The 24,165-nt window shown below is 40.6% G+C and overlaps 1 protein-coding gene across 1 annotated transcript in view; it reads right to left on the bottom strand.

The window, feature by feature from the left end:
- The window catches only part of LOC127953542 (potassium channel subfamily T member 2), an 80,250-nt gene that overhangs the window by 41,260 nt on the left and 14,825 nt on the right, over nt 1–24,165 (bottom strand). Inside the window, exons 2-5 of the mRNA XM_052552717.1 lie at nt 8,611–8,690; nt 8,239–8,338; nt 7,331–7,384; nt 6,310–6,358 (exon numbers count right to left, since the gene is read on the bottom strand). Coding sequence (XP_052408677.1) covers nt 6,310–6,358; nt 7,331–7,384; nt 8,239–8,338; nt 8,611–8,690 — 283 coding nt within the window. The remainder of the gene's footprint in view (nt 1–6,309; nt 6,359–7,330; nt 7,385–8,238; nt 8,339–8,610; nt 8,691–24,165) is intronic.

Genomic DNA, 24,165 nt, shown 5'->3' with positions numbered 1-24,165 from the left:
GCACTATATGGGCCATTCAGCGATTCTCCAATTACATTGGGGCACAGAAAGTTATCATAGAGACTTGCCACCAGCCAGTAATGTTCCTCAACAGCCAGCGAATCCGAGATGGTGTGGTCACCAATTCACGCATAGCCACATGGTTAATGGCTCTCCAAGGACGCAATGTTGAGGCACGGTATGCACAGAATCACAAGTCTGCACTGGGCAATGGCCTGGCCGCATGCCAAAACTGTTCTGATAACATATCTGCAGAAGAAATGGGCGTGCAAGAACCCCAACAGCAACAACCGACCTGTCACAGGTACTTTGAAGAGAATGCGTGTCAGGGCATGCTCACAGCCTACGTCGATGGATGCTCCTACAACCACGATGGCATCCTCAAGGCAGGTGCAGGAGTGCTGTGGGTCAACGACCAGCCGTGTTCCCCACAACACTTCAAGTTAGGTCCCCAGTCATCACAATATGCAGAAATAGCAGCCATTCTCATAACTCTGCAGATCGCATCAGCCCATGACATCAGAGAAATCCTCATCTGTACAGACTCTAACTATGCCAGACTCAGTTTTGTGTGCCACCTTACCGGCTGGAAACAGAATGGTTTCAAAACGGCAAACAACAAGCCAGTCAAACACCAACACCTGTTCCAAGAATGTGATAACATCACCGAAATGCACAATATGACTGTGTACTGGAAGAAGGTAAAAGGACACTCTAAGCTACCAGGGCTGGACAAAGATTTAAATGATAAAACCGACGCCCTCGCCAAAACAGGCGCACTACACGGGGAGGTGTGGTCACCCCCAGAACCCACACCCAGCCCCGATGTTGCAGTATTAACCCGCAGCAAACGACTTTCACCTGTGGCAGTGCCCGCCTCACAGTCGCTATCGCTAACTCCGCAGATCTCCAACAACGACATTGCGGATATGCAAGCCTCTGACACTGCCATAAAGACAATTCTTAACCACCTCTCTGACCCCTCCAACCACCCTATCACTGAAGCTGAGCTCAATGATGACTCGTGCCTCCGACACCTGTATAACACCAGACACATGCTACGTGTACAAGACGACATTCTGTGGTTTGCACCTGATGACAGCACATCGCCACGGCTCGTGGTGCCACGATGCCAAAAGGGGGTAATGCTAATGTACGCCCACGACACACCATGTGCTGGACACCACGGTGCCAGAGCCACGTATGACACACTGAGACAGGTGGCATTCTGGCCCGGCATGCAACAAGATGTGGCAGAGTACGTCAGAGAATGTCTTGTGTGCTGCCAGTTCACACCAGCAAACCCAAACCACAGAGCCCCACTGCAACGCAGAGGGATCACGTTCCCGTGGTCAGACCTCCAAATCGACTGGGTAGGGCCCCTGCCCAGATCAACAAGAGGCAACAAGTACTTCCTCACGGTGGTGTGCCAGTTTACCAAGTGGGTAGAGTGTCTGCCAGCACCCAATGACACTGCCCAAACCACTGCATACCTCCTGATGAACCATATCTTCTCCCGGTTCGGATTGCCACTGAGAGTCAACTCAGACAGAGGTACCCACTTCACGGCCGAGATCATGCAACAGATCTGGAAATGCCTAGGGGTACAAGCTAAACTACACATCAGCCACCATCCAATTGCATCCGGCCAGGTAGAGAGATCGAACAGAGCGGTGGTCGCCATGCTGAAAAAGTATGTGTCTGCTAATCAGAAAGACTGGGATGTGAAACTACCCCTTGTGTTGATGGCCATCAGAGCCACCCCACAGGAATCAACACGGGTGTCCCCTTTTGAACTCATGACTGGGCGGCAGATGACCCTGCCACTACACTTGCTGTATCAACCAGGAGACTCCAACCTTGTCACTGCTTACACCACATTCCAGTACCTTGACGAGCTCCATAGACACTTGAAAACAACGTTTGCTTTTGCCCAGCAACACCTGCAAAAAAGCGCTGAAGGCCAGAAAGCATACTATGATCGGAAAGCGTCACACCAGGAACTGAATGTGGGCGACAGGGTCTTGTATTACCGCTTCACCCCGCCAACTCAGACAGGCCCCCAGCGGCTGTCTAAGAAATTCCTGCCACACTGGACGGGACCTCATGAGATTATGAACAAACTCTCCCCAGTTGCGTACCAAATCCAGCTAAGTCGGGGATCGAGAGAACCAGTTCTCAAATGGGTCCACCGTAACCAGATTAAGAGACATGTGGCCACTAGCAGAGAAAGACAGGGAGGGGCCAATGCAAGCTAAACACCAACCGCCGCCATCGAAGCGAAAAGACTGTCCCATCCAACCCGGGACAAACCTCACTGACCTGTTCCCTCTCTCTCTTTTCCCTTTTTCCTCCCCATCTCTCTCTCTCTCTCTGGCCTGTAACAGGATGCTGCTGTGGATTCTCATCCTGTGCTTCCAGTCAACCAGAGGCCAGCCGTCATCAGACATTATCACACCGGGTCCTGCCTCGGGCATTGTATTGAGAGAGCAACCGGGACTCCTGATCACGAATTGTCGGACGTACACCCAGAAAGTATACGTTCAACTCGACCCCCGCAACGTCTACAGAGCACACTACCCCCGCGCAGTAGCCCAGTACAGCTGGGCCGGTGCCCGTTGGACAGAGGATTCCCTCCAGCACGCCGAGGCCGATGTCAAGCACATGCTCAACCAACTTGAGAAGATGACTGTTACCCAGGCGGAACTAGGTGGACACAACCGCCGCCCCAAACGTTTCCTGGGAGCGCTGCTCGGAGCCGCCGCTGCTGTGGGAACTCTGTTCAACATCGGTATGTCCAGTGTCAATGCAGTAAATATAGCCACTGTGAGACGGCATGTGGCTGAAATTCAGACTGAACTTCCACAGCTAAAAGAGCAACTCACTACACAGAGTGCATCCTTGCAAACCATTGGAAAGACTTTGAAAGGAACGGTGGTCATTCTCAACACCCACAGCGTGCTTTTGAACCAGACCATGAACTCCATGAAACAGCTGTTCACTGTGTTCCAGAATGACTTTGCCCAAACGCAGCTGGTCACAGCATTAATGACTGACATGCTACGGGAAGTGAGTTCTTCCATCGACAGTCTAGCCATGGGAAGAATTCCACCATACCTGATACCCCTAAGCTTGGTGCAAAATGTGCTGGCTTCCGCCATCACCACACCCACTGATCCTATGCAAATCCACCTTGCCTACTCTCTAGGTAGTGCTATTCCCCTTTACGTGGATCCTGAGCAGAAGGAGATGAGTTTCCTCCTGAACTTACCCATCATAGAGTCAAGCCGAATCTACAGACTCAAAGACATTGTTAATGTGGGGTTCTGGAAGGATAACACTCATATCAAGATACGTACCCCTGAGGTGGTGGCGTACCATGACAGCAACACCCAGCTGTACTTAGCCCCAAACCTGCACATGTGCACCCTAACTAAAGACATTCACTACCTCTGCCCCAGCAAGCCATTTCTCAGAGACAATACTGATGGAATCTGCGGGTTGCAACCCATGATCAGCGACACGCGTTGCCCTGCCGATGCCCAGCCTCGCAGCCACGTCACCGAGACGCAAGCTGAGATTGTAGGTGATAGATGGCTCGTTAACACTCCAGTACGTACCGCTACACTGACCTACGACCAGCATGACACAGCCACCCGTGTCAATCTGCTCGACCAGAGCATGTGGATTCAAGTCCCACGAGGGGCCATCCTCCACCTCGACGATCTGGCCTTATACCATCTTCCGAGTGAAGAGTACCAATCAGAACTAGAAATCCCATCCTTCTTCAAGAACTACAACTTCACCCTAGGTCCGGAGTTGGAACTGTGGATTGAAAAAGGCGGGCCTCAGCTCATTGACATTGCTCCCGTCGACGCAGCCCTCCAAGCCTTGTCTCGATTACCCATCCTGAACACCTCACCTGTTGTCCAAGCCTGGACTGCAGCTGACACAGCACTGTGCATCTCCATGGTCGTCGGCCACACCCTGACCCTTGGCGTGGCCTTAGTCCTATACAGGAAACTCAACGAGATGCGAATCTCTGCAGCTAAACTCAAGACAACTAGGATTGGAAGTCTCCGATGGAAACCCCGAAGGGAAGGTAACACACCAGAGACGGATAAGGACCTCATCGAGTTGAGTCCTCAGCCCTAACAAACACCTGCTACCCGACTGTCAGGATTCACCTGCCATCCGACCATGGTGGTGGGTGTTGTCCGATAATGACCACAGGGCATCATCCGACCACAAAGGGGGAATGTAACACCAATGAGCGGATGGTATTCAACCATCTGTTCCATGTTAATGAACCCTGACCCCTTTTTACACATTCTACACTCAAAGACCAGAACGTGAGTTAAAGAAAAAACAAGGACTTTCGTTTTACAACCCTCTTACAACATAACTCACCACCCTGGGCGCCGCCATGACGGCAATGTCCTGGCGGGGATGAGAGTTATAACACCTTGGAGACTATCCAGAGATGCGATATCGAACTTCAAAAGGGAAGACAAACAACCCCCCTTCTTGATCGCACATTCCAGTGAAACAGACGCACATACACTCAAAAACAGGCACAAGCATTTTTGCTGGCCCATGGACCTTATTTTACTTAAACTACCTCTAAATGTATTTTAATGTCTCCCTTTTTGTGCTCAAATGTATGTATGCGGCATAATGGAATATATGAATGTTACTGTGTGTTTAATGCAAACTTTATATGCATTTAGTTAAGAATAACTAAATATCAATGTATACTTGATGGATAAAACTATAGTTCTTGGTGTCTGTATAATCGTAAAAACACGACTGTAACGAATCTTGATAGCAAACTACAAAAAGATGCATTGTTTCAGAGGAACGATCTTGCTTAAGAAAAATGTTTAATTTTGTCATCGCCATAAATTAGACCAGTGGGCGGAGATCAGCAAACAAAGAAGATTTTTCCCGCCTCAGTTTGTTTACACTTCATTGGATCATACTCAAAATTAGGCGTGAACCTAGGTTCACGTAAAAGCTCGGGGAAACCGATGTTCTGGGCATTCCGCCAGAGAGAAAAGAGGATTCCCAGCTTTGCAACCGGACTTCAAGAAGTTCTCCGTTATTCTTCTTTACTTTTCGTTTCATTCTAGTTTTTCTTTATTGTCTGCTGATATTTGACTTCGTTCAATTGCCTTCACGAGCCAAACGAACTTAAGTCTAGTCATCTTTTGGCAAAGTTTACCTTCGCGTTAACCATCGAGCTCGCGTATCATCTGCTCTGGAAAGAACCACGCTGAGGCCGCACAGACCGGACAATTTGAGCGCAGCTACGCACAAGAGCCAGATCAAAGCAAGTACTTTCTTATATCGCAACTAAAATTGCTGTTTAAGGTTGTCTAGGCTATTCCATGTTTGTGAAATCATTCAATGACTTGGGGTCTCTTGCAAAGTTAACTGTTTGAAATTGCCACGCTGAGATTGCTTTCACTTTCACTTTCTCTCCCTCTCTCTCTCTCTCTTTATCTCCCTCTCTCATTTATCTCATTATTATTCTTGTTCATTTACCTTGTTTAAATTGTATTTTCGTTTTGCTATATACTTATATTTACTCCGTGTGAATTGTAGTTATGTACTCTTTAGTCTGTTTTATTAAATCCTATAATTTGCTTGAATTGAATTGTTTTATTGCTCATTGAGATCGAAGTCCCTGAATCGTCTGATCTACGCTACGAGCTTTGTTTTATATGAATTAATTTTCAGTAATCTTAGTAGTACAGACACAGAAAATATTGTTTTTTCCTGATCAGAAGATTAATATTTCTTGGAGTTTGTAAGAAGGGTATTTTTATTGAATTTTGATAAGGAAGTCTAGCTTCCAGTTCGCTGGACGAACAGATTGTCTAGAGTAACTTAAATTAATTCTAGTAAAGGTTACCTTTAAATGATTAAATATTCCCTCTTTGGGTAATTTAATATTTGTAAGCAATAAGCACGTTATATTCATAGACTCATGAATATTCACTTTATTTGAGTTAATTATTCCCCAGAAAGTGATTGTTGCTACACCACCTTCTCACTCGTCACAATTGGTTGATTATGCACAATGCCTGCATGTTATTGGTCAAGCTACTTTTCAATCTTTACTATTAGCAAGTATGAAAACAGGAAAACAAAGCCAAATATAGAAATCCTGGCCAGGACGTGTCCCGTGAAAATGCCAAAAATCGGCAAGAGTCTCAAAAGTGTTTAAAAAATACCTTTTTAAAATCTCAAAAGTGCCTTTAGAAGAAACACTTGTGTATGTGTGAGTGTGTTATTTGTTCTGACCTGAAGAGCCCAGAGTGGCAAAGGCCTGTTCACCCAAATAATGAGGGACCTGATGACAGGAAGCCATTATTTGAATGAGATGAGATAAAGAATGAAAAGAAAATTACAAATTAGATACGCTCGGATTAAGAAGAGGGCTCATAATAGAACACTTTTTTTTCACACGTCAAACAAACAAACCAATTCCAGAATCCAATCCATTTACAATGCCTGAGCAATAAACATATAAAAACCAACAATTTTTTATTTTTTTTTAGTAATGAGCACAGTGCCATCGTGTCAGACACACACCATTAAACGCTTGCAGACTACCAGCTGAATTTTTGATGTTTAATAAATGGCAAAAACCGAACTGCCTTGTTAAACATGTCACAGAGACTCCTGGTGCAGAGCCCTGAAGTCAATAAATCAATTATACTGTTGGCATGAGTCAAAACAGAGTCATAATCACTGAATCATTGAAATATGGTTAAAAGATTACTACTGAATGTACCGACAACATTAATGGTAAACTAAAATATACTTTAATGTAATTTCTATTGAAACTTTAATTAACACTATAATTGCATTGTAATTGTAATACACTGTAATACATTGTAATTGCTTGTTGCATTCAATGTAATAACATATCTGTGATCAAGAAGTTGTATATTAGTCTGTTTAAAATATTAATATTGAATAACACACTACAGTCAAAACGACAATCAATATGCTTTAGTCTGTTAGTAAACATCAAGCTAAGTAAAAAAATAAATATACTTTTAGAAGTTGAAGTACACTACAAATTCCCAATCAGTACAATTAAGTGCACTTCATTTTCACAAAGTAAGCTAAATGGGAAATATCAGAAGTGAGATGAGCTACAAAGTTAGGTTTGAAAACCCGATAAACATCTTAAAAAGAGGAGATTCTCAAAAATTACACATTTGTATTGATTTTCTTCAGATCTACTCAATTAAAATGGCCTAATGTCGGTGTTTTTTCTTCATTTCTCATGAGAGTCAAGAGCCTGGATACTCACCAGTCAAAATGGCTTCTGTTGTGAGCAGATGCATTCTGTCTGAGACAGCCAGGACTGCAGGGGAAGCACACACACACACACACAGATAAAAGTTTTTATGCATGGACTAAACAAAAGACACTTCAGTCTTCCCTAGATCTCACTTTCCCTTCGTCCTCCCACACTCTCTCTCCGACATGAACATGAACTCTTCTCTGAACTGAAAATAGATCCCACGGTTTTCACTTTTGACCATCTTTCTCCTTTCCTGTCGTTCACTTGCATCTTGCAATGTCATGAGCTCCTCGATATGCTGTTCTTCTGCACTTTGGCAGAAAATGCATTTTTCCTTTTTTCACTCAGAAACGATGCAGACTCTGGCCCATCTCTCTAACTCTTTGTCTATGCTTGTCTCCCTGCTTAAAAAGTCCAGTAAGAGTTGTTGATTTCTAGTTCCATGAGTGACAATCACTGTAAAGTAAAATGTTATGCTAATGAGCAGTGATGTAATACAGCGACCACCAATGGAAGTGCAGACAGCCGATCTAGAGCAGAAACACCTCTATTAGCAACACCAACAGTAAAGTGAGTCAGTGACCTAAAGTGATTAAACACTATCACTATAATGATTAATAATTGTATGAATGAACTAATACAATTAAAATATGATTGATAATTGTAATAATTATTGTGCAAAATAACCATATTATTCCATTCCTGCTAAAAATAAGACACTTTTGTCCCACTCTCCAGCTTTTGACCTGTTCTGAACAATTTAAAACTTCAGTTGCATTGGGTTCTGCAGATCCCAGATGATAGCGACACACCTTTAGAATGTTGCCAAGACTAAATACATCTGCTGCCTACCGAAACAACTTTTGCTTCGAGTGCATGCAACATAGTTTCATTGCCAGGTGGCTGTGTCTCACCAGTCTCTCTCCTCCCGTGGGTCGTCTAGCAGGACTCGTACGATGTAGAGCAGGCAGCTCAGAACCTTCAGGAAGAAGTTGAAGAGTCGCACTCTCAAACCTGCACACAAGAGCGCGAGGCCGTCACCATTCAGCATCACAAAGAGCTTCACAAACAACAGAAACACAAAGCCGAGTGCTCACGGACAGGACACGACAGCTAGAAGACAGCACATCAAACGCGCAGAAACAAATACAAGACCAACCAATTACCCAGCACCAGCTCCACAGAGCCACTCACAGGGGCCAACAGCAATCCACGTGAAAGCAACAACAAACTACCACCTCACAGGACAAGAAACAGCCACAATTAGAGTCTGGGCAAGAACTCACTGGATCTTTGGTTTTTGATGAAGAACAGCTTCAGACGTTCCTTGAAAGTGTTTTCATTCACATAGAACTCTACCTGCACTCTAAAAGGAATGATGATGTTTGAATGGGAATAAACAAGAGATGGAGAGAAAGGGGGAAGGGCGGTTAATGATGACATGTGTGAGAGAGGAGGCAAGAAAGTTAGACTTATTGCCATTGCGGTAATATAAAAAGCAATCAATTGAGAGCTACCAAGCACTGTTGCTATATTAAACTCTAATGTGCACAAGGTGGCCGTGGTTGACCTCGCTATCTGCGCTGACATAATCCAGAATTATAAATGATTTGCACAGCAAGGGGGAGCGTAACTGGAGGAGCTGTAACTCCAGTGCTTCTTCATTTTAAACAGAGATCTGGAACTGGGCAAAGAGGAATATTCCAGCTCATGTTCAACCCGATGCCCATCCAGTGTCTGCTGCGGCTTGATGCCAAGCCACACAGGCAGTCTTTTCTAAACACAAATGAAAATGTGTTTTCTTGCACTTACAAATGTTCACTAGATGGTTTAAAAGCAGAAATGGGAAGCACATGTTTTTTGTCAAGCACTTAAATGTTTCCTCAGTAAAAAGGTTTGTTGTTGAAGCTGTAGAAATATCCAAATCAGTCTATTCAGAGCACTCTGATGGGTGCAAGGCATTACTGTACGCATTTGAAAGACCCTAGATGAATATTATTACTGACCATTTATTTTGAATTAGAGTATAATAACTTTCCAATAATACATTGTTGCTTTGAATTTACATTTTGGTTCAGATCGAAATTCTAGTGTTGTTTCATCATTAACGGAAGATGCAAACATAATGTGGAACCAACAACAGATTGTTATTTAATATTTGTGTTAACACGAACCAAAATGAATTGCAGTGAATTTAAGGTAGACATTTCTGACACCTACATAAACCAATTAAATCTGACATGTCATGTTTTGACTTAACATTGGTTCAATGTTTGTTTCATTTTTAGGTTAAACATCAAAATTCACATTTATAGATGTACAGGCTGTTGGGAAAAAAATTTTTTCATTTCAATTTATGTAAACTTATGTAAACTATATTTCCAATTATAGTCCTTTTACTACACCAGGTAAGATTTTAAATAGACCTAAAACACCTCAGGTTTTGGCAAGATCCATGAGCCAGTATCACATGATTATAGACCGTGCCCTCCCATATCCACCCATGGTTTTCATGCATGGATGCAAAGTGAAAATAATTTTTTGAGTTGGGTCATGAGAGAAAATTTCATTTAGGCCAGAGAAGAACTTCCTTGACTGAGTTTTTTTCTCCATTTACTAAGTTGTGGTTTAAAAGACAATTAATATTCAGTAGTATCATTGATTTGACATGTTAACAGAACTTGAACTGAGCTGGGTAATCATCATGCTATTGTCTTCTGTAGAGCTACTTGTTTATAATTAAAAGGGGTCATATGATGTCATTTTAAACTTGTTCTTTCTCTTTCTCTTTGTAGTGTTGTAAAGTTGCAAAGACTAAGGGGGTGGTGTTGGCGCAGTGGTTAAACACATGCCTTTGGTGTGAGAGACCCGGGTTCGAATCCACTGTGAGACACCAATGTGTCCCTGAGCAAGACACTTAACCCTTAGTTGCTCCATAGGCATATGACCTCTGACAGCAATTATAAGCCGCTTTGGATAAAAGCGTCAGTTAAATGAAAGTCTGTAAAGTCTCAAATGGGAAGATTTGCATAACACAGCCCAAATGTTCATGAAAGAAGGCATAACTTTTATTCTCGCAGTAGTATTGTTGTTGCCACCGCGATTGATTTCATAAAAGAATCATAGAATAATTTGGGCAAATTAAAATGGATTTCATAGGGCCCTAATTTAAAAGGTATCTTATTCCGTGGAGTTTTTTATTTATTCCCAAGGCCTAGCAAACAAGTGGAAAGTATTTCCTTCTCCTTTAATGCTAGATTAATATTGCTATGATTATTGATACGGTATGATTTGGAAAATACATTATGATAATATTTTTGGCCTTATCGCCAAGCCCTATCTTTCAGTCTTATGGTCATCCTCAATTTAGGGTGATAGATATTTTAAATATTTATGCTGTTAAACTTCCTTTCCTGTTTTACACTTCCCAGTTCATTTATACACACTGAAAGACTAGTCAATATGATTGTCTCTGGTAAATGACATCACGCCACAGTAGCTGTCCACACACATTAAGCTGTAAATAACAATTATGTTCCTTTAAAGGTCACTCATGGGAGAATGTCACACATATTGAGTTTGTTGTTCGCCAACACATTACACATTCCTTTTGCTCTGTTTTAATCACTTTTCCTCGGCTCCAGGGACTAGCCACAGACCAGATCAGTGTGAGCTGGACTGCTCCAGTCTTTTAAAGACTTCCTCTCAGATCTCTGGAGCCAGCCTCATTACCACAGAGCTCTGCGTAATTGGACGGAAACACGGAGGGACACATAATATCCGGTGAGTCATTTCATAACAGTGGGAATAAAGGATGAGAGGAGAGAACACGGGCCAAGCACATGTGTGATCTGTCTGTCTCTCACACTCACACTGGTCGGTGGAAAAGAAGCGATAATGCAAATTCACAGTCCGGAAGGGGTCCCGGACCCCACGTGGTGGTCAACCCTAACGTATCCTCTCCTCACAGCCAGGACCCCGCCAGATCATGTTGGGTGTTGCTATGGCGACAGAGAGCACCTTCGGGATTCCTTACACACACATCTAGTTGTAATAATCAAGTTATGTGGGCGTGGAGGACTTGATTCATTCTCAGCTCCTTGAGAATAATGGCCTGTGCACGTAGTCTTAGAGATTGGAAGTGCAATGATTGCACTTCTGGTGAGAAATCCAGCATCACATTAATATTTGTTACAAAAAAAAAAGAGCACGCTCTTGAGGAAGCAAGTATCATTATTTTCACCATTGTGATGGCAACTTTAAAACTTTTCCTTTGTGTCTGTGTGTTGACGAGGATATTAAGTATAACCAAAACCTAAAGAAAAAGATTACAAGAAGTACAATCTTGAAAACACGGCCGGGTAACAATTCAATTAAAATAAAAATATTCCAACTGCATTTTATTATTTTCTCTCTCTCTCTCTCTCTCTCTCTCTCTCTCTCTCTCTCTCTCTCTCTCTATATATATATATATATACACAGTATATATTTTTCCCATTGTAACATTGTTATTTAAGTATTATTGAGATACTAAACTATTATTTTTTTATTAATACTTTTAATTACAGTGTTTTATTAATATTTAGAATATATATATATATATATATTCCTATTATTTAGATTCTCATTACTGTGACATGATTCACTACCATAGAGTACATTTTCATGTCCTGTTCATATCCTTTTCACAATGGGCATAATTGTTATGTAAACAAAAATGTAAAATTAAATTTCTTATACATTACTCTGATTTCACAGTTATTAAAATCTGACATGATGTTGTGACTAATATTGGAAATAGGTCATACAACCTTCAGATGTTTGTTCTAATTAAAGGGTTAGTTCACCCAAAAATGAAAATTATCTCTATAACTCACCCTCACGTTGTTCCAAACCCGTGAGACCTCCGTTTAGCTTCGGAACACAGTTTAAGATATTTTAGATTTATCTGAGAGCTCTCAGTCCCTCCATTGAAACTGTGCACGGTATACTGTCCACTTTCTATACTGGTTAGAAAGATAATAAAAACATCTTCAAAGTAGTCCATGTGACATCAGAGGGTCAGTTTGAATTTATTGAAACATCGAAAATACATTGAGGATGAGAGCAGAGAACACGGGCCAAGCATATGTGTGATCTGTCCATCTCTAACACTCATTGGTTGGGGAAAAGAAGTGATAATGCAAATTCACAGTCTAGAAGGGGTCCTGGACCCCACGTGGTGGTCAACCCTAATGCATCCTCTCCTCACAGCTAAGACCCCGCCAGATCATGCTGGGTGTTGCTATGGTGACAGAGAGCACCTTCGGGATTCCTTACACACTTATACACTGCTGTGTGTGTGTGCACTTAGGATAGGTTAAATGCAGAGCACAAATTCTGAGTATGGGTCATCATACTTGGTCTGAGTATGGGACATCATACGTGTGTCATGTTACTCCCTCACTTACTGTAGATTAACTAAGAAAGTTTAAACATTATAAAAGAGACAAGAAAACAGTCAGTAAAAAAAAACAAAAAAACAACAAATACACAAATTACAAGCATAGGTAAATACAACAGAATATCTTACAAGTAAAATAAGGTTGGTATAGTAGTATAGAGAGATAAGATCCCTAAAGTTGCAATGAATAAAGTCTCCAACCCAAAGAGATATTCTTAATAAAAGTTTAGACTCATCCATGCTGTCCTGAAACACCTCGTTTAAACAAAGAAAGAATGCATAACTTTTATTCTAGCTGTATTATTGTTTCTGCCACCGTCACGTTGTGAAGACGTTGTGTGTTTCATTGCGAAAGTGAAAATATTTTGTTTGGTCTTCCAAAGAAGGACACAACTAGACATCAGAAGTCAAGTTGTATTTACCACACTGCTCCAGAAGAGTTCAACCCAGATATTCATGTTTGTGCAATGCATTTTATGGAGGACTATTTTTTTTTACTGTTCTTACTTACAGTCTGAAAGCATTTTTCTCATATTTAAAGAATTTGCCACTTACGATTATAAAGTTGTCAGGACATAGACGAGAGCCAGAGGTAACTGAATCTAAGCACAGTTCTTTATTTACAAATAGTGAAAGTCGAGTAAGTAGACGGTGCTTTTCAGGGGCAAGTGCGGTGCCGATCACACAGTGCGAGGTGCAGGAAGGTGAGTACGTCTTTTGCAGAGTTGTCAATACCACTCAATCACAGTTCCCTAATCCTTGTCTCTTTACAGATTGCTCTAAGAACCGGAGGATATCAGGCTAACACAGGAGATTTGGGGAATTGTTGGATTTCAGGACACGGGGTAATACTCAGGAATCCTGGAGGCAGTAGAACAAGGACACAGAGGTTAGTGTTTAAAAGGTGGGTATACTTTACGTCACAGGATCTGTGGTGCTTCGGAGGATAGCGAGCTAGCATTCTATGGTCCTTTCCTGTTGGAGGCTTGATGCTGAACTGGAGCTGTGGTGAGTGTTTTATACTGCTTAGGTGATGAGGTTGTTAATGATGACCAGGTGCGGGTGATTAGTATTCTGGTGAACATGATCGCTGTGGGATGGAAGGGACCGAGCTTGAATGGTCCCTGACATTACCCCCCCCCCACCCCCACCCGACGTTGCCCTCCGACGTTTTGGGGGTCAGCCGCAGGGTTGTGGAGCTGATTTCTTTGGAAACTGAGTATGGAATTCGGTGAGATTATTAGGATCAAGAATATCATGACGAGGTACCCAACACCTTTCTTCAGGACCATAACTAGGGCTGTGAATCTTTGGCAAGGCAGCGATTCAATTCGATTACGATTCACAATTCGATTCGATTCAAGAACGATTTTTGCAAATTTAGAACGATTCAATTCGATTCGATTCACAATTAAATTCGATTCGATTCGATTATAACGATTCGATTCTGCATTCTTTAAGTGCATTCACTGGATTATTTAAATGCTTCTACTAAATTCTTTAAATGCTTAGTCAGGGGGCAAATTACAATAGCATTTATGGTTAGAGAACCATAGGTTAGAAAAAAAAAAAAAAAAAAAAAAAACTTTTGTCCATTGCTAAATGCTAGTTTAATGATGCGACATGGCATACGTAAAAATTTATGTAAGCCAAGTTTTTAAAAAAGAGCTTAAAGAGTATTATGTATAAGCTAACATTTTATCACACCAGGGGCGTAACCATAATTTCAGAAGTGACAGAAATGTCAAATACAATCATTTTATGTATGTAGCCTATATAATAATAATAATAATTATTATTATTATTATTATTTTAAAAGGAATTATCTTCTTTTTTTAATTACTTTTAATTAGCTGTAATAAATCAAATACACTGCTGGACAATAATCAATCATTTGTAATCGATATTTTTTTCCTAATGGCAATTTTATTATTGTTTTATATACTACGCTACATTTAATTAGCAATTATTAAAATTTTCTGCACAGAATAAGGTAGAAAATATACTTTATAGTTTCTGTACTGTAATAAATGTCAATTAGCACTGCATCATTCATAAATTGTTTGTGGGTTTTTTTTTCCCATCAGTTCATTCTGCTTTTATTCAGTTTAGCTGCAGATATAGGCTGGCACGTCTATGAGAGCGAGTTCGCTTCTCTTTCAGTGTGAAAACGTCTTCATCTCTATTTAACTTTTCCTCTCCATCAGCGAATGATTCTGAGAGAAAACGCGCCTGATGTCTGTTTGCTAATGAAACAAACGTTACTTTCATCTGATTATCAGATAAATCTCGCGCTCTTATTTCAAGGTCGTTGTTAATGCTGTGGTTAATTTTAAAAGTTTCCTTCGTATATTCGGTTCATCCGCATTGTTTAAAAACATTTATCATTCAATGGATCTGTGCGTATGATTTAGACACTTACATTCCTGCTCCGTCCATGCAATACAGCTGTCGACGGCTCCGGCACTGGCCACGAGTCATATAGATCACACGTCAGCTGCGTCAGAGACGAACGGAGCGCGAGCGCAATCCTGTGACAGTCTCATCAGGCGGTAAACAGTGGAGCGCGTGTAGGACAGATAAGAGGCACGATTCACGAACACTCTTCAAGGTCTCCATTAATTCGTGCGTGTAGTAATTTAATGTGTATACATTTTGAAAGCATTGAATCGCTATAGAAATCGCGATTCATTCGATTCTTAGCATTTTGAATCGATTGCTGTTCAAGATCGGGCAATTCACGATTCAAATATCATGTTTCAAGATCGATGCATATGAATCGACAGGGTTTGTAATCGATGCATCGAGAAAACGAGTGAATCGTTACACCCCTAAGCATAACCCTCCCAGTCTACCAGATACTTGAGTCGACCTCCACGATGTCGGGAGTCCAGTATCTCCTTTACTGTGTAGATGGGTTCGGCTTCTACGGGTGCCACCTGGGGGATTTCATCAGGGACAGAGTTTGCAGAGGAAACAGAAATAGGTGAGTATTGCAGATTTAATAGGGAGACATGAAAGGTGGGGTGTATCTGGTACTGGCCAGGTAAGTGAAGCAGGTAAGTGACTGGGTTGATTTGTTCTTCAATTGGGAAGGGACTGATGTACAAAGTGTCTTAAAGTGTTAAGAGTGAGCAGAGGAGATGAGAGAAATGCGGAGATCTTCAGGTACGTAGGTCTTAATTGTGGGGCATTCTGGAGGAACGGGTGAGTCTTGTAATAGCACATGGATCTGTTCATCGAGGTCCCACTGGATTGGATTGACAAATAATTTGGTGGGTAAAATGGGCTCGGGTTCTTCCAGGGTTTCCTCGGGAGCATGGAGGCAGGATAAAGTATCTGCTCTAGTATTCTTTGATCCTGGACGGTAGGCTATTTGGAGATGGAACCGGGTGAAGAACAGAGCCCATTGTGCTTAGCGAGGGTTAAGTCTCTTGGCCTCTTTCAGGTACTGGAGGTTTTTATGCTCAGTAAGGACAATAAATGGATGTCTGGGCCTTTCCAAACAGTGCTTCCACTCTTCCAAGGTGAGTTTCTCAGCTAAAAGCTCTCGATTGCCAATGTCGTAGGTTCTCTCAGCAGGTGATAACTTTCGGGAAAAGAAGGCACAAGGCATGGGGTTGGATGAGCGTTCAGGCTATTGTGACAGGATGGCCCCAACGCCTGTCGTTGAAGCGTCCACTTCTACGATACATTTTTTCTCTGGGTTTGGATGCTGGAGTAGTGGAGCAATGATAAAGACAGTTTTGAGCTCCTGGAAGGCATGCTCAGCTTCAGGGTTCCAGTAGAGGGTCTTCGGTTTTCCTTTCAGGATTGATGTTAATGGGGCTGTGATCATGCATGAATCGACGGTTGAAATTTGCAAAACCTAGGAATCTCTGTAGTTCTTTGATTGACTTGGGCGTGGGCCAGGAGATAATGGCTTGGGTCTTACGGTCATCCATCCTGTCTCCTTCTGCACTGAGATGGTAACCCAAGAACTCGATGGAAGTCTGGTGAAACATGCACTTCTCTGCTTTCAGAAACAGGGAAAACTTTCGGAGCCGTTGGAGTACTACTGAGACATGACGTTGGTGTTCCGTTTGATTATTGGAGAAAATGAGAATGTCATCGATGTACATAAATACGAAGCAGTCCCGGAGGACTTCATCCATTAAACTCTGGAACACAGCGGGGGCCGTATGGCATGACAAGATATTCATAGTGTCCGGCGGGGGTGATGAACGCCGTCTTCCATTCATCTCCTTCCCGAATTCTGATTAGATTGTAAGCACTCCTAAGGTCCAGTTTGATGAAGATGTGGGCTTTGCGAAGTTGTCGAAGGGAGGATATATATATATATATATATATATATATATATATATATATATATATATATATATATATATATATATTGTTTTAAGCATTATATAGCACTTGTTGTTTGTCGTTTCTCCGATCACAAATGCAGACATGGTTTTATGTTTACACGGCACGATACGCAACACGTAAAAACACAGTATAAGTCATTATAATCAGCAATTATGCCCCCACTGGATGCAACAAATGCTTTGTTTGTTATGGGTTATCTTTGTTTTGTCTTGTTGTGCCGGGACACACAGCATTACAGTATGTTAGAGTTATAACATTTCTTTCACACTGTAACGGATATGCAGATCATCGATTCATGTGTTTAATTCAGATTTTCCAAATGAAACTCTTTTTTTTGCACCAAGTGCCTGGCCTGGCGCCAGCCTGGCTGGACTTAAATTATTTACGATGCCCATGCGAGCTTCAAAGAAGAAATGAAAACCCCCAACCCAAATTCTTCCAACACTGGAGACAAAGGAACTTTTCGTATAAGTTCCTTACTTTCATTTTATTATTAATATGTATTTTAATTATGTTTATGGATTGCATAAAATGGTTAATCCTTGTTATGTGAAGAGTATAAGTTGCAAGCTCATACTTTAGGAAATGTCTCTCCTCACTTCAACCTTCTCAAAGAGAGCCATGTTTCTGCAACCCCCACTTTTGCAGGTTGTAAAAGTTTACGACCACACAGGACAGGAGAGAAGCCAAATCACTGGCTTCTTTTGAACAATGCATTCTATGGAATGTATTCATTAACTTTCTGTTTTTATGTTTTATACATGTTTTACATATTCCCTTTTGGTACATTTAGATGTTTCCCAACATCTGCAGTGTTATCATGTGTTAAGCAAATCTTTAAATACATTTGGAATGTAACTTCATGTTTTGATCATATATATATTATGTTTAGTCTTGTTCTAATCGTCATGCTCTGACAGACCCATTTATCTAGAACAAAGTAAGAATATGTATGTAATCTGAATTACAAACTTGCTAGAATAATCCCTGGAATTTGGACAAGCCTAGATCTCCAGGGGGGGTTTGTCTCCACAGAGACAAAGGAACTTTTCCCTCCGCTTCAGATCGCGGACTTTCATTGGCTGTTTACGCGAAAAAGGGGCGTGAACTATTTCAAGCTATAAGAATTGACCAAACAAGGTCCTCCCTCTCTTCTTCCTCTTCCCCGTTCTCGGATACGCTGCTCTCCAACGTTGTTTCCGCGCGGCCATAGGCCACAGGGGCTGAGAGAAAAAGCCATTTTAATGGCTCCTTTAGAAGCTTTCGTTTCGTTCTTTTCTTTTCTTTACTAAGTTTATTCAACTATTCGCCTCTCCACGCAAGGAAGACGAATTCTGGAACAATGTTTGTTGAACCTTTCAAATACCGCGCGAGGACAGAACAAAGGACCACGTGCTCCACGCTCACGCCAAGCGCAGCGTGCATGCGCGTCACATGGCCTCCGTTTCATGGCACATGGCTGTTTCAACGGGAACAGCGCGTAAAGCTCACAAGCTCGACGCCGATCTCACGCCACTCACATGGGACACTTTTGCAAGTATCTCTTTCTCTATGGAGATTTAAATGCTGCTTTAAAGTGTTGTTATGATCTGATTTGTTGTTGGCTTTCCAAAAGTTACTGACTATGATTTTCATACCTGAGCTCCTTATGTGATCTCATTCTATTCTCTCTCTTTCTCTCTCTCTCTCTCTCTCTCTCTCTCTCTCTCTGTCTCTCTTTTATTTGGATTCTGTTATGTCTTGTAAGTTTATTGTCTGTATTTTCGTATGCATATTTACTCTGTGTGATTTGTAGTTTGATGTATTACTAGTTTAATTATTAAAAACCCATATACTGACGATTGGCTTGGACTCCACCCCACTCACATTACGAGTCACTGAGATGTGTCTGATCTATAGCTACAAGCTCTAAATTTAGAAACTAAATTTATCATAAGGATAGGATAATATTTTCATGGCCAGAGAATACTTTTCCTTGAATTATAAGGTGTGATAACTTTATTGAAAATTGATAGGTCTACAGTGGTTTGCTGGACATACCACGGTTTGATTTGCAGTAATTTACAGTAAGAGATATCACAATAATTGATATGAAGAATGTAATATTGACATATTAATGAGTAAGTTACAGTGCCCTGTGATTATTTATTGTTATAGGCAATTGAGCTATTTTTCATAATCAATCAAATTTAATGTAACTGTCATCTGAGATATAAATTAATCAAATTCCTGATTAATTATTCAAATTCCCTATATATCATTTGAGTTAATTACTATGTAAAACTCATTGTTGTTACAACACGCTTGAGGCATTCTGCCAATCACAACGCAATGGATAGCTGGGCAATCAGAGCACACCTCGCTTTTCAGAAAGATAAACTTTGTTAAAAAGTTCAGGTTCATGTGCACATCACACATGCACACAAGAAACTGCTAGATTTGTGAAAAAGGATGACCACATTAAATCTTTGAAAAGGCGTTCAAGAGTTTTATTTGCTCTGAAACAGTAAAAGTGACGTCCACATATTTCCTAGTGCCATGTGATAGAAGTGTTTCTGCTTTTTGCCTTTTTATTAATACACAGAACAGTAGAAAGTGACAGGCAACAATTGAAGAGGGAAAGGGAGAGGCCAGGGAAACACAACTCAACTCTTGCCTTCTGCATCATGAACCAATGTGTGTCTGCTGGGCCGCAGCTGCAGTAGTAGACTCCTTTTTGAATACACTCTATTGGATGTCAGTCTATCATTGTGGCAGCATCGATTACACATTTACCCACATTTCAAGTTAACTGTAGTTCGTCACGTCTAAGTAGGTTCTCTGCTAGAATCAGAAACAATATGTCATTGAACGTTGTTCGCCACACTTGCAAACAATGTTTTTGGCCAAGCTGAAGTACAGATATTAACACTGTTAATGTATTAATCGGCCACTGCATAAAACGAGCATTTAAGCTGTGTGTGATTTTTGTGTCAACTAGCTAACTAGTGAAGTTGGATTTTATTATTGGCCTGGAATAGACCTTAGTCAGTTTAGACGCCATATTGAATTTAACGCACATGAAAGCAAGTCTGTGAGGGATTGACTTACAGTCTTAACAATGGCAACATAACGTATAAATCTACTAGATCACAAATGTTTCACAACTCACAGCTCTCACTACTGTTTTGTCTGCTTTGAAGCTTTTCTGGAAAGATGTTTTGCCAGCTGGACAGCTTGTATCGTTAAACAACAGTAGAATCCAAGCCTCTTAGTTGTGTGGCTTTAAATACCTGTGGTCACTTAATGCACACAACTGATTTAACTGACTCAATGAAACTTAACACTGCAAACACAGGTGCAACCAATCATGAAAAAGGATATTTAAGGTAGCTTATTGCTAGTTCTGTTGTCCTTGAACTCTAAGAGAAAGTAGCAATATGCAAACCACAAAAGAACCCCCTGATGACCTAAAACTAGGATATTTCATCATTTTGAGTTAGGAGAAGGATACAAAAAGTTATCACAAAGGTTTGAAGTCTCTATCTCCACAGTCAGAAGTATACAGTAGTTAGAAAATGTCCTTGTGAAGACTGGTCAAATTTTTGCACCTGTCTGTTTTTATGATTCACTTTTGTTAATTCAATTAATGTTATTTCAAAATGGAATATTGCTGTTTCCAGAAGGTATTAAATATATCCAAAATTTTCATAAAACGGTACTTCAATGGGACAGTCCACTCAAAATGGACTGAGATAAAATAAGATATTTTAAAACAATATACATGAACTCAAACTTTAATCCAAATCTTGTGAAGAGATACAATTGCTTTATTTGATGAACAGACACCTGGACTTTCAGGCGACGGACAGAAACCTCTCAGTTTTCATTAAAAAAAAAAAAAAGACTGGAACATCATGCATGTCCTGAAATCACAAAATCATCCACCAACTTGCTCAAGTAGACAGATGATGCACTTTATGACTTGAGACTTTTTTCCCCTGTAAAACATTTAATGTAACTATCCTTAACACTACTAACTGTGTAAGAATCTTATCACAAGACAACTCACAGTCTCTCCAAACTAAACCTTTTCTTCCAGTTCCTCAAAGATTTTGGTTAAATCATCCTCATCTTCTTCAAAAAAACAGACACCATAAGATTTGTTGTCATTAATATTCACACTGTCTAAACATTACATCTTCTATATTATGTCAAGTTTTTGCAGTGTTTCACCATCCATTCATTCATGCAGTTCTCCAAAAAAAAAAGAAAAAAGGAAGGGAATTTCCCCAGTGAACGAGAAGTACACTTTAGCATACTTTTAAAAAAATATATAGAATATAAGGAAATAATATACTTTAAATTTAATAAATGCAATTAGTTGAACTAAAGAGTGCTTTTTGACCACTTTAGTAATGACATATTTTATGCAATTTTCATAACATAATTACTTCCATTGTCTTTGAAATAAGGTTAATGTGCCAAATGCACTGACAAAAATTTATGGTGAACTAAAATATAATTTAAGTCATTTTATGGCATATAGTCATTCCATGCCATATTGACTCCATATTATATTCTGTTTAACATCTGCTTTTCTTTTTTTAGGTAAGTATATAAAACAGGTTTGGAATGCCATCAGGATGAACTGTTCCTTTAAAGCTTCCCTGTGGTCTTGCTCAGTCTCAAAGTAGGCTGGCATAATGCTTACCCAAGACTCATTCCCTGTGTCATTTTCACGTTATTTCATGTGCTTTTTTCATATGGAATACTCTTTTCCACAAGTAACAGCAGTGAGCAAGTAAAGAGTAAACTTCACCACATGAAAGGAGCTGAGCGCTGGCTTTGATAACACTGTTTACCAGTTAGCCAAAGGAATAAGAGAAAAACATGAAATACTCATAAAGGCCTTTTGGCTACTGAGAAGCAAACCCACTATCCCATACAGCTCCCTTGGCGATATTGCTGGGAATACAGGCAGCATAGCTGCTTTTTCAAAAAGCCAATTACTCAACAATAATGCCTTAAATTACTTTTTGACCATATTTAACTAGTAAATATACTGTAACCCTCAAATGAAGTGTGAATGGTTTCACTGAACATGAGAGGAGGGGGATTTCTTAATAACGCTGTAAAAACTAATTAGTTATTTTTGTTTGTCTTTCACTCACTCCCAATCTCTTTTCACTTAAAGGAACCTTTCACACAGAAAAAAAAATTATGTAATTACTTAATTATCGACATTATATTCATATTGTTCCAAACCCGTTTTTTTCCTATGGAACATTAAAGGAGAAAATTAGCACAAGTGTTCAAGCTGGGAATTTCTGCCTTATAAACAAAATAAATATTGTTTATATATTATAGAATATTATCTTATATTGATATGGCAGACGTCTGTAATAAAAGACAAGCTTGTCAAAAGTCAACAATGATTTATGGAGTGACCTTAGCACTACCCAACACTTGATCAGTTCTATGCCTGGGAGTCCATTCACGTCACATGTTATATTAAGATAGTAGCTTTCAGTCCAATTAATATGATGGATTTGTGTCTGTTTCTGCCTTAAGGGGGAGGAGTGAGACACAGACAAAGACCAAGAGGACATGTCTGGAAATTATCCATAAAATGACAAATACAGATATGCCATAGAAGGACAATTTTACATTGGCTACTGTATCTATAAATTACTCAAGTGCTGCTTTATTCATGAAAATTGAAATTCTATTGACAGCATGTGTTTCTATCCCAAGGGATCTTTTTGTAATCATTAAGAATGTTTTATGATTTCTGTCAATTCCAGCCTCTACTTAACAGACGACTAATTCTGGTGTGCCACACAATGAATCCACAATGAACTCCAACACAATACATGCTGATGAAGATCTGAAAGAAATGTTTTCCCTGAGCGATAAGATTTGGGGAACACACACACATATACACTTCAGAAAATAATACAGGAAAAATGACATTCACAGATACACAGAAAGATGCTCTCAACCGAGACGGAAAACAAGAAATTGCACGTCTCCCTGGCGCCGCATCTAAAGAAAGGTTTGTGAGTAGCCTACTTCATCCAGCCAAAAGGAGGTTGAGGCAGCCTGAACCTGACCAACTGTATACACAGTAATTTTTCAACAATTGTGGAGAGGGACATTTAGGAGGAAAAGCTATTTGAGCCTTTACAGCGTGAGACAATGTTGCAAGGAAACACATTTCCCATATTCTGTTGAAGAATTCTGTCAGGTCCATACCTGAGAATGAGCTTATATGATGGATATTCCTCCGAGAGGTTTTGAGACAACAACAACAACATTAAAATAGCAGAGAGCATTCAGATGAGAAATGGAGTGTGCATCTGAAACAGCTGTGTGTGGAGCAAACAGTAGCATGTCTGCCACTGACTAGAGAGAAGAATAATACTTTATGTTGTGAACTTTAAAGTTGTTTTCATGAAACTTAGAGGAAAACTCAAGAATGCAATAACCTTAGACACAGCTGCTGTTTTCAGCAAACAGGGCTAAGATGATTAAAACAATACCTACTTATGAATTTCAGCCTACTGTTAGCCTCCGTACAAATGGCACCCTTTATGTGGACTTCTTGTAAGCCTTGCCTACACATGCCCATCCACAAGGTTCTCTTGGATCCGTCTATGCAGAGTTCCATTCAAAACCTAATTAATATATAAAATAACAGGTAGGAGAGTCTGATCAGGGTTTGAGCTAAACTCTTCAGGGCACTGAGCCTCCAGGCACAGATCTGAGGAACTCTGCCATAGAGTGTCCCATTTTAAGTGCTTTAGTCATGACCACCTCATTCCAAATTCAAGCCGAGACCTGAATAGGTTGAGTCTGAGTCAAGACCAAGACCAAGACCAGAATATTTTCAAGTCCAAGTCAAGACAGAGACCTGAAGAGGGACTGAATGCTTCAATGTTAATAGGCTTTCCACTGGGTTGAATAAAGTCTGGTTTCGGGTCTGTTGCTACTCAAACCTCCACAGCTCACACACAGTGAGCTCCCCTCCAGAAGTGCATAGTGG

The sequence above is a fragment of the Carassius gibelio genome, chromosome A3, assembly GCF_023724105.1.
Source record: "Carassius gibelio isolate Cgi1373 ecotype wild population from Czech Republic chromosome A3, carGib1.2-hapl.c, whole genome shotgun sequence".
In the NCBI taxonomy this organism is placed as follows: domain Eukaryota; kingdom Metazoa; phylum Chordata; class Actinopteri; order Cypriniformes; family Cyprinidae; genus Carassius; species Carassius gibelio.
This window is presented reverse-complemented; position numbering and strand designations above follow the sequence as displayed.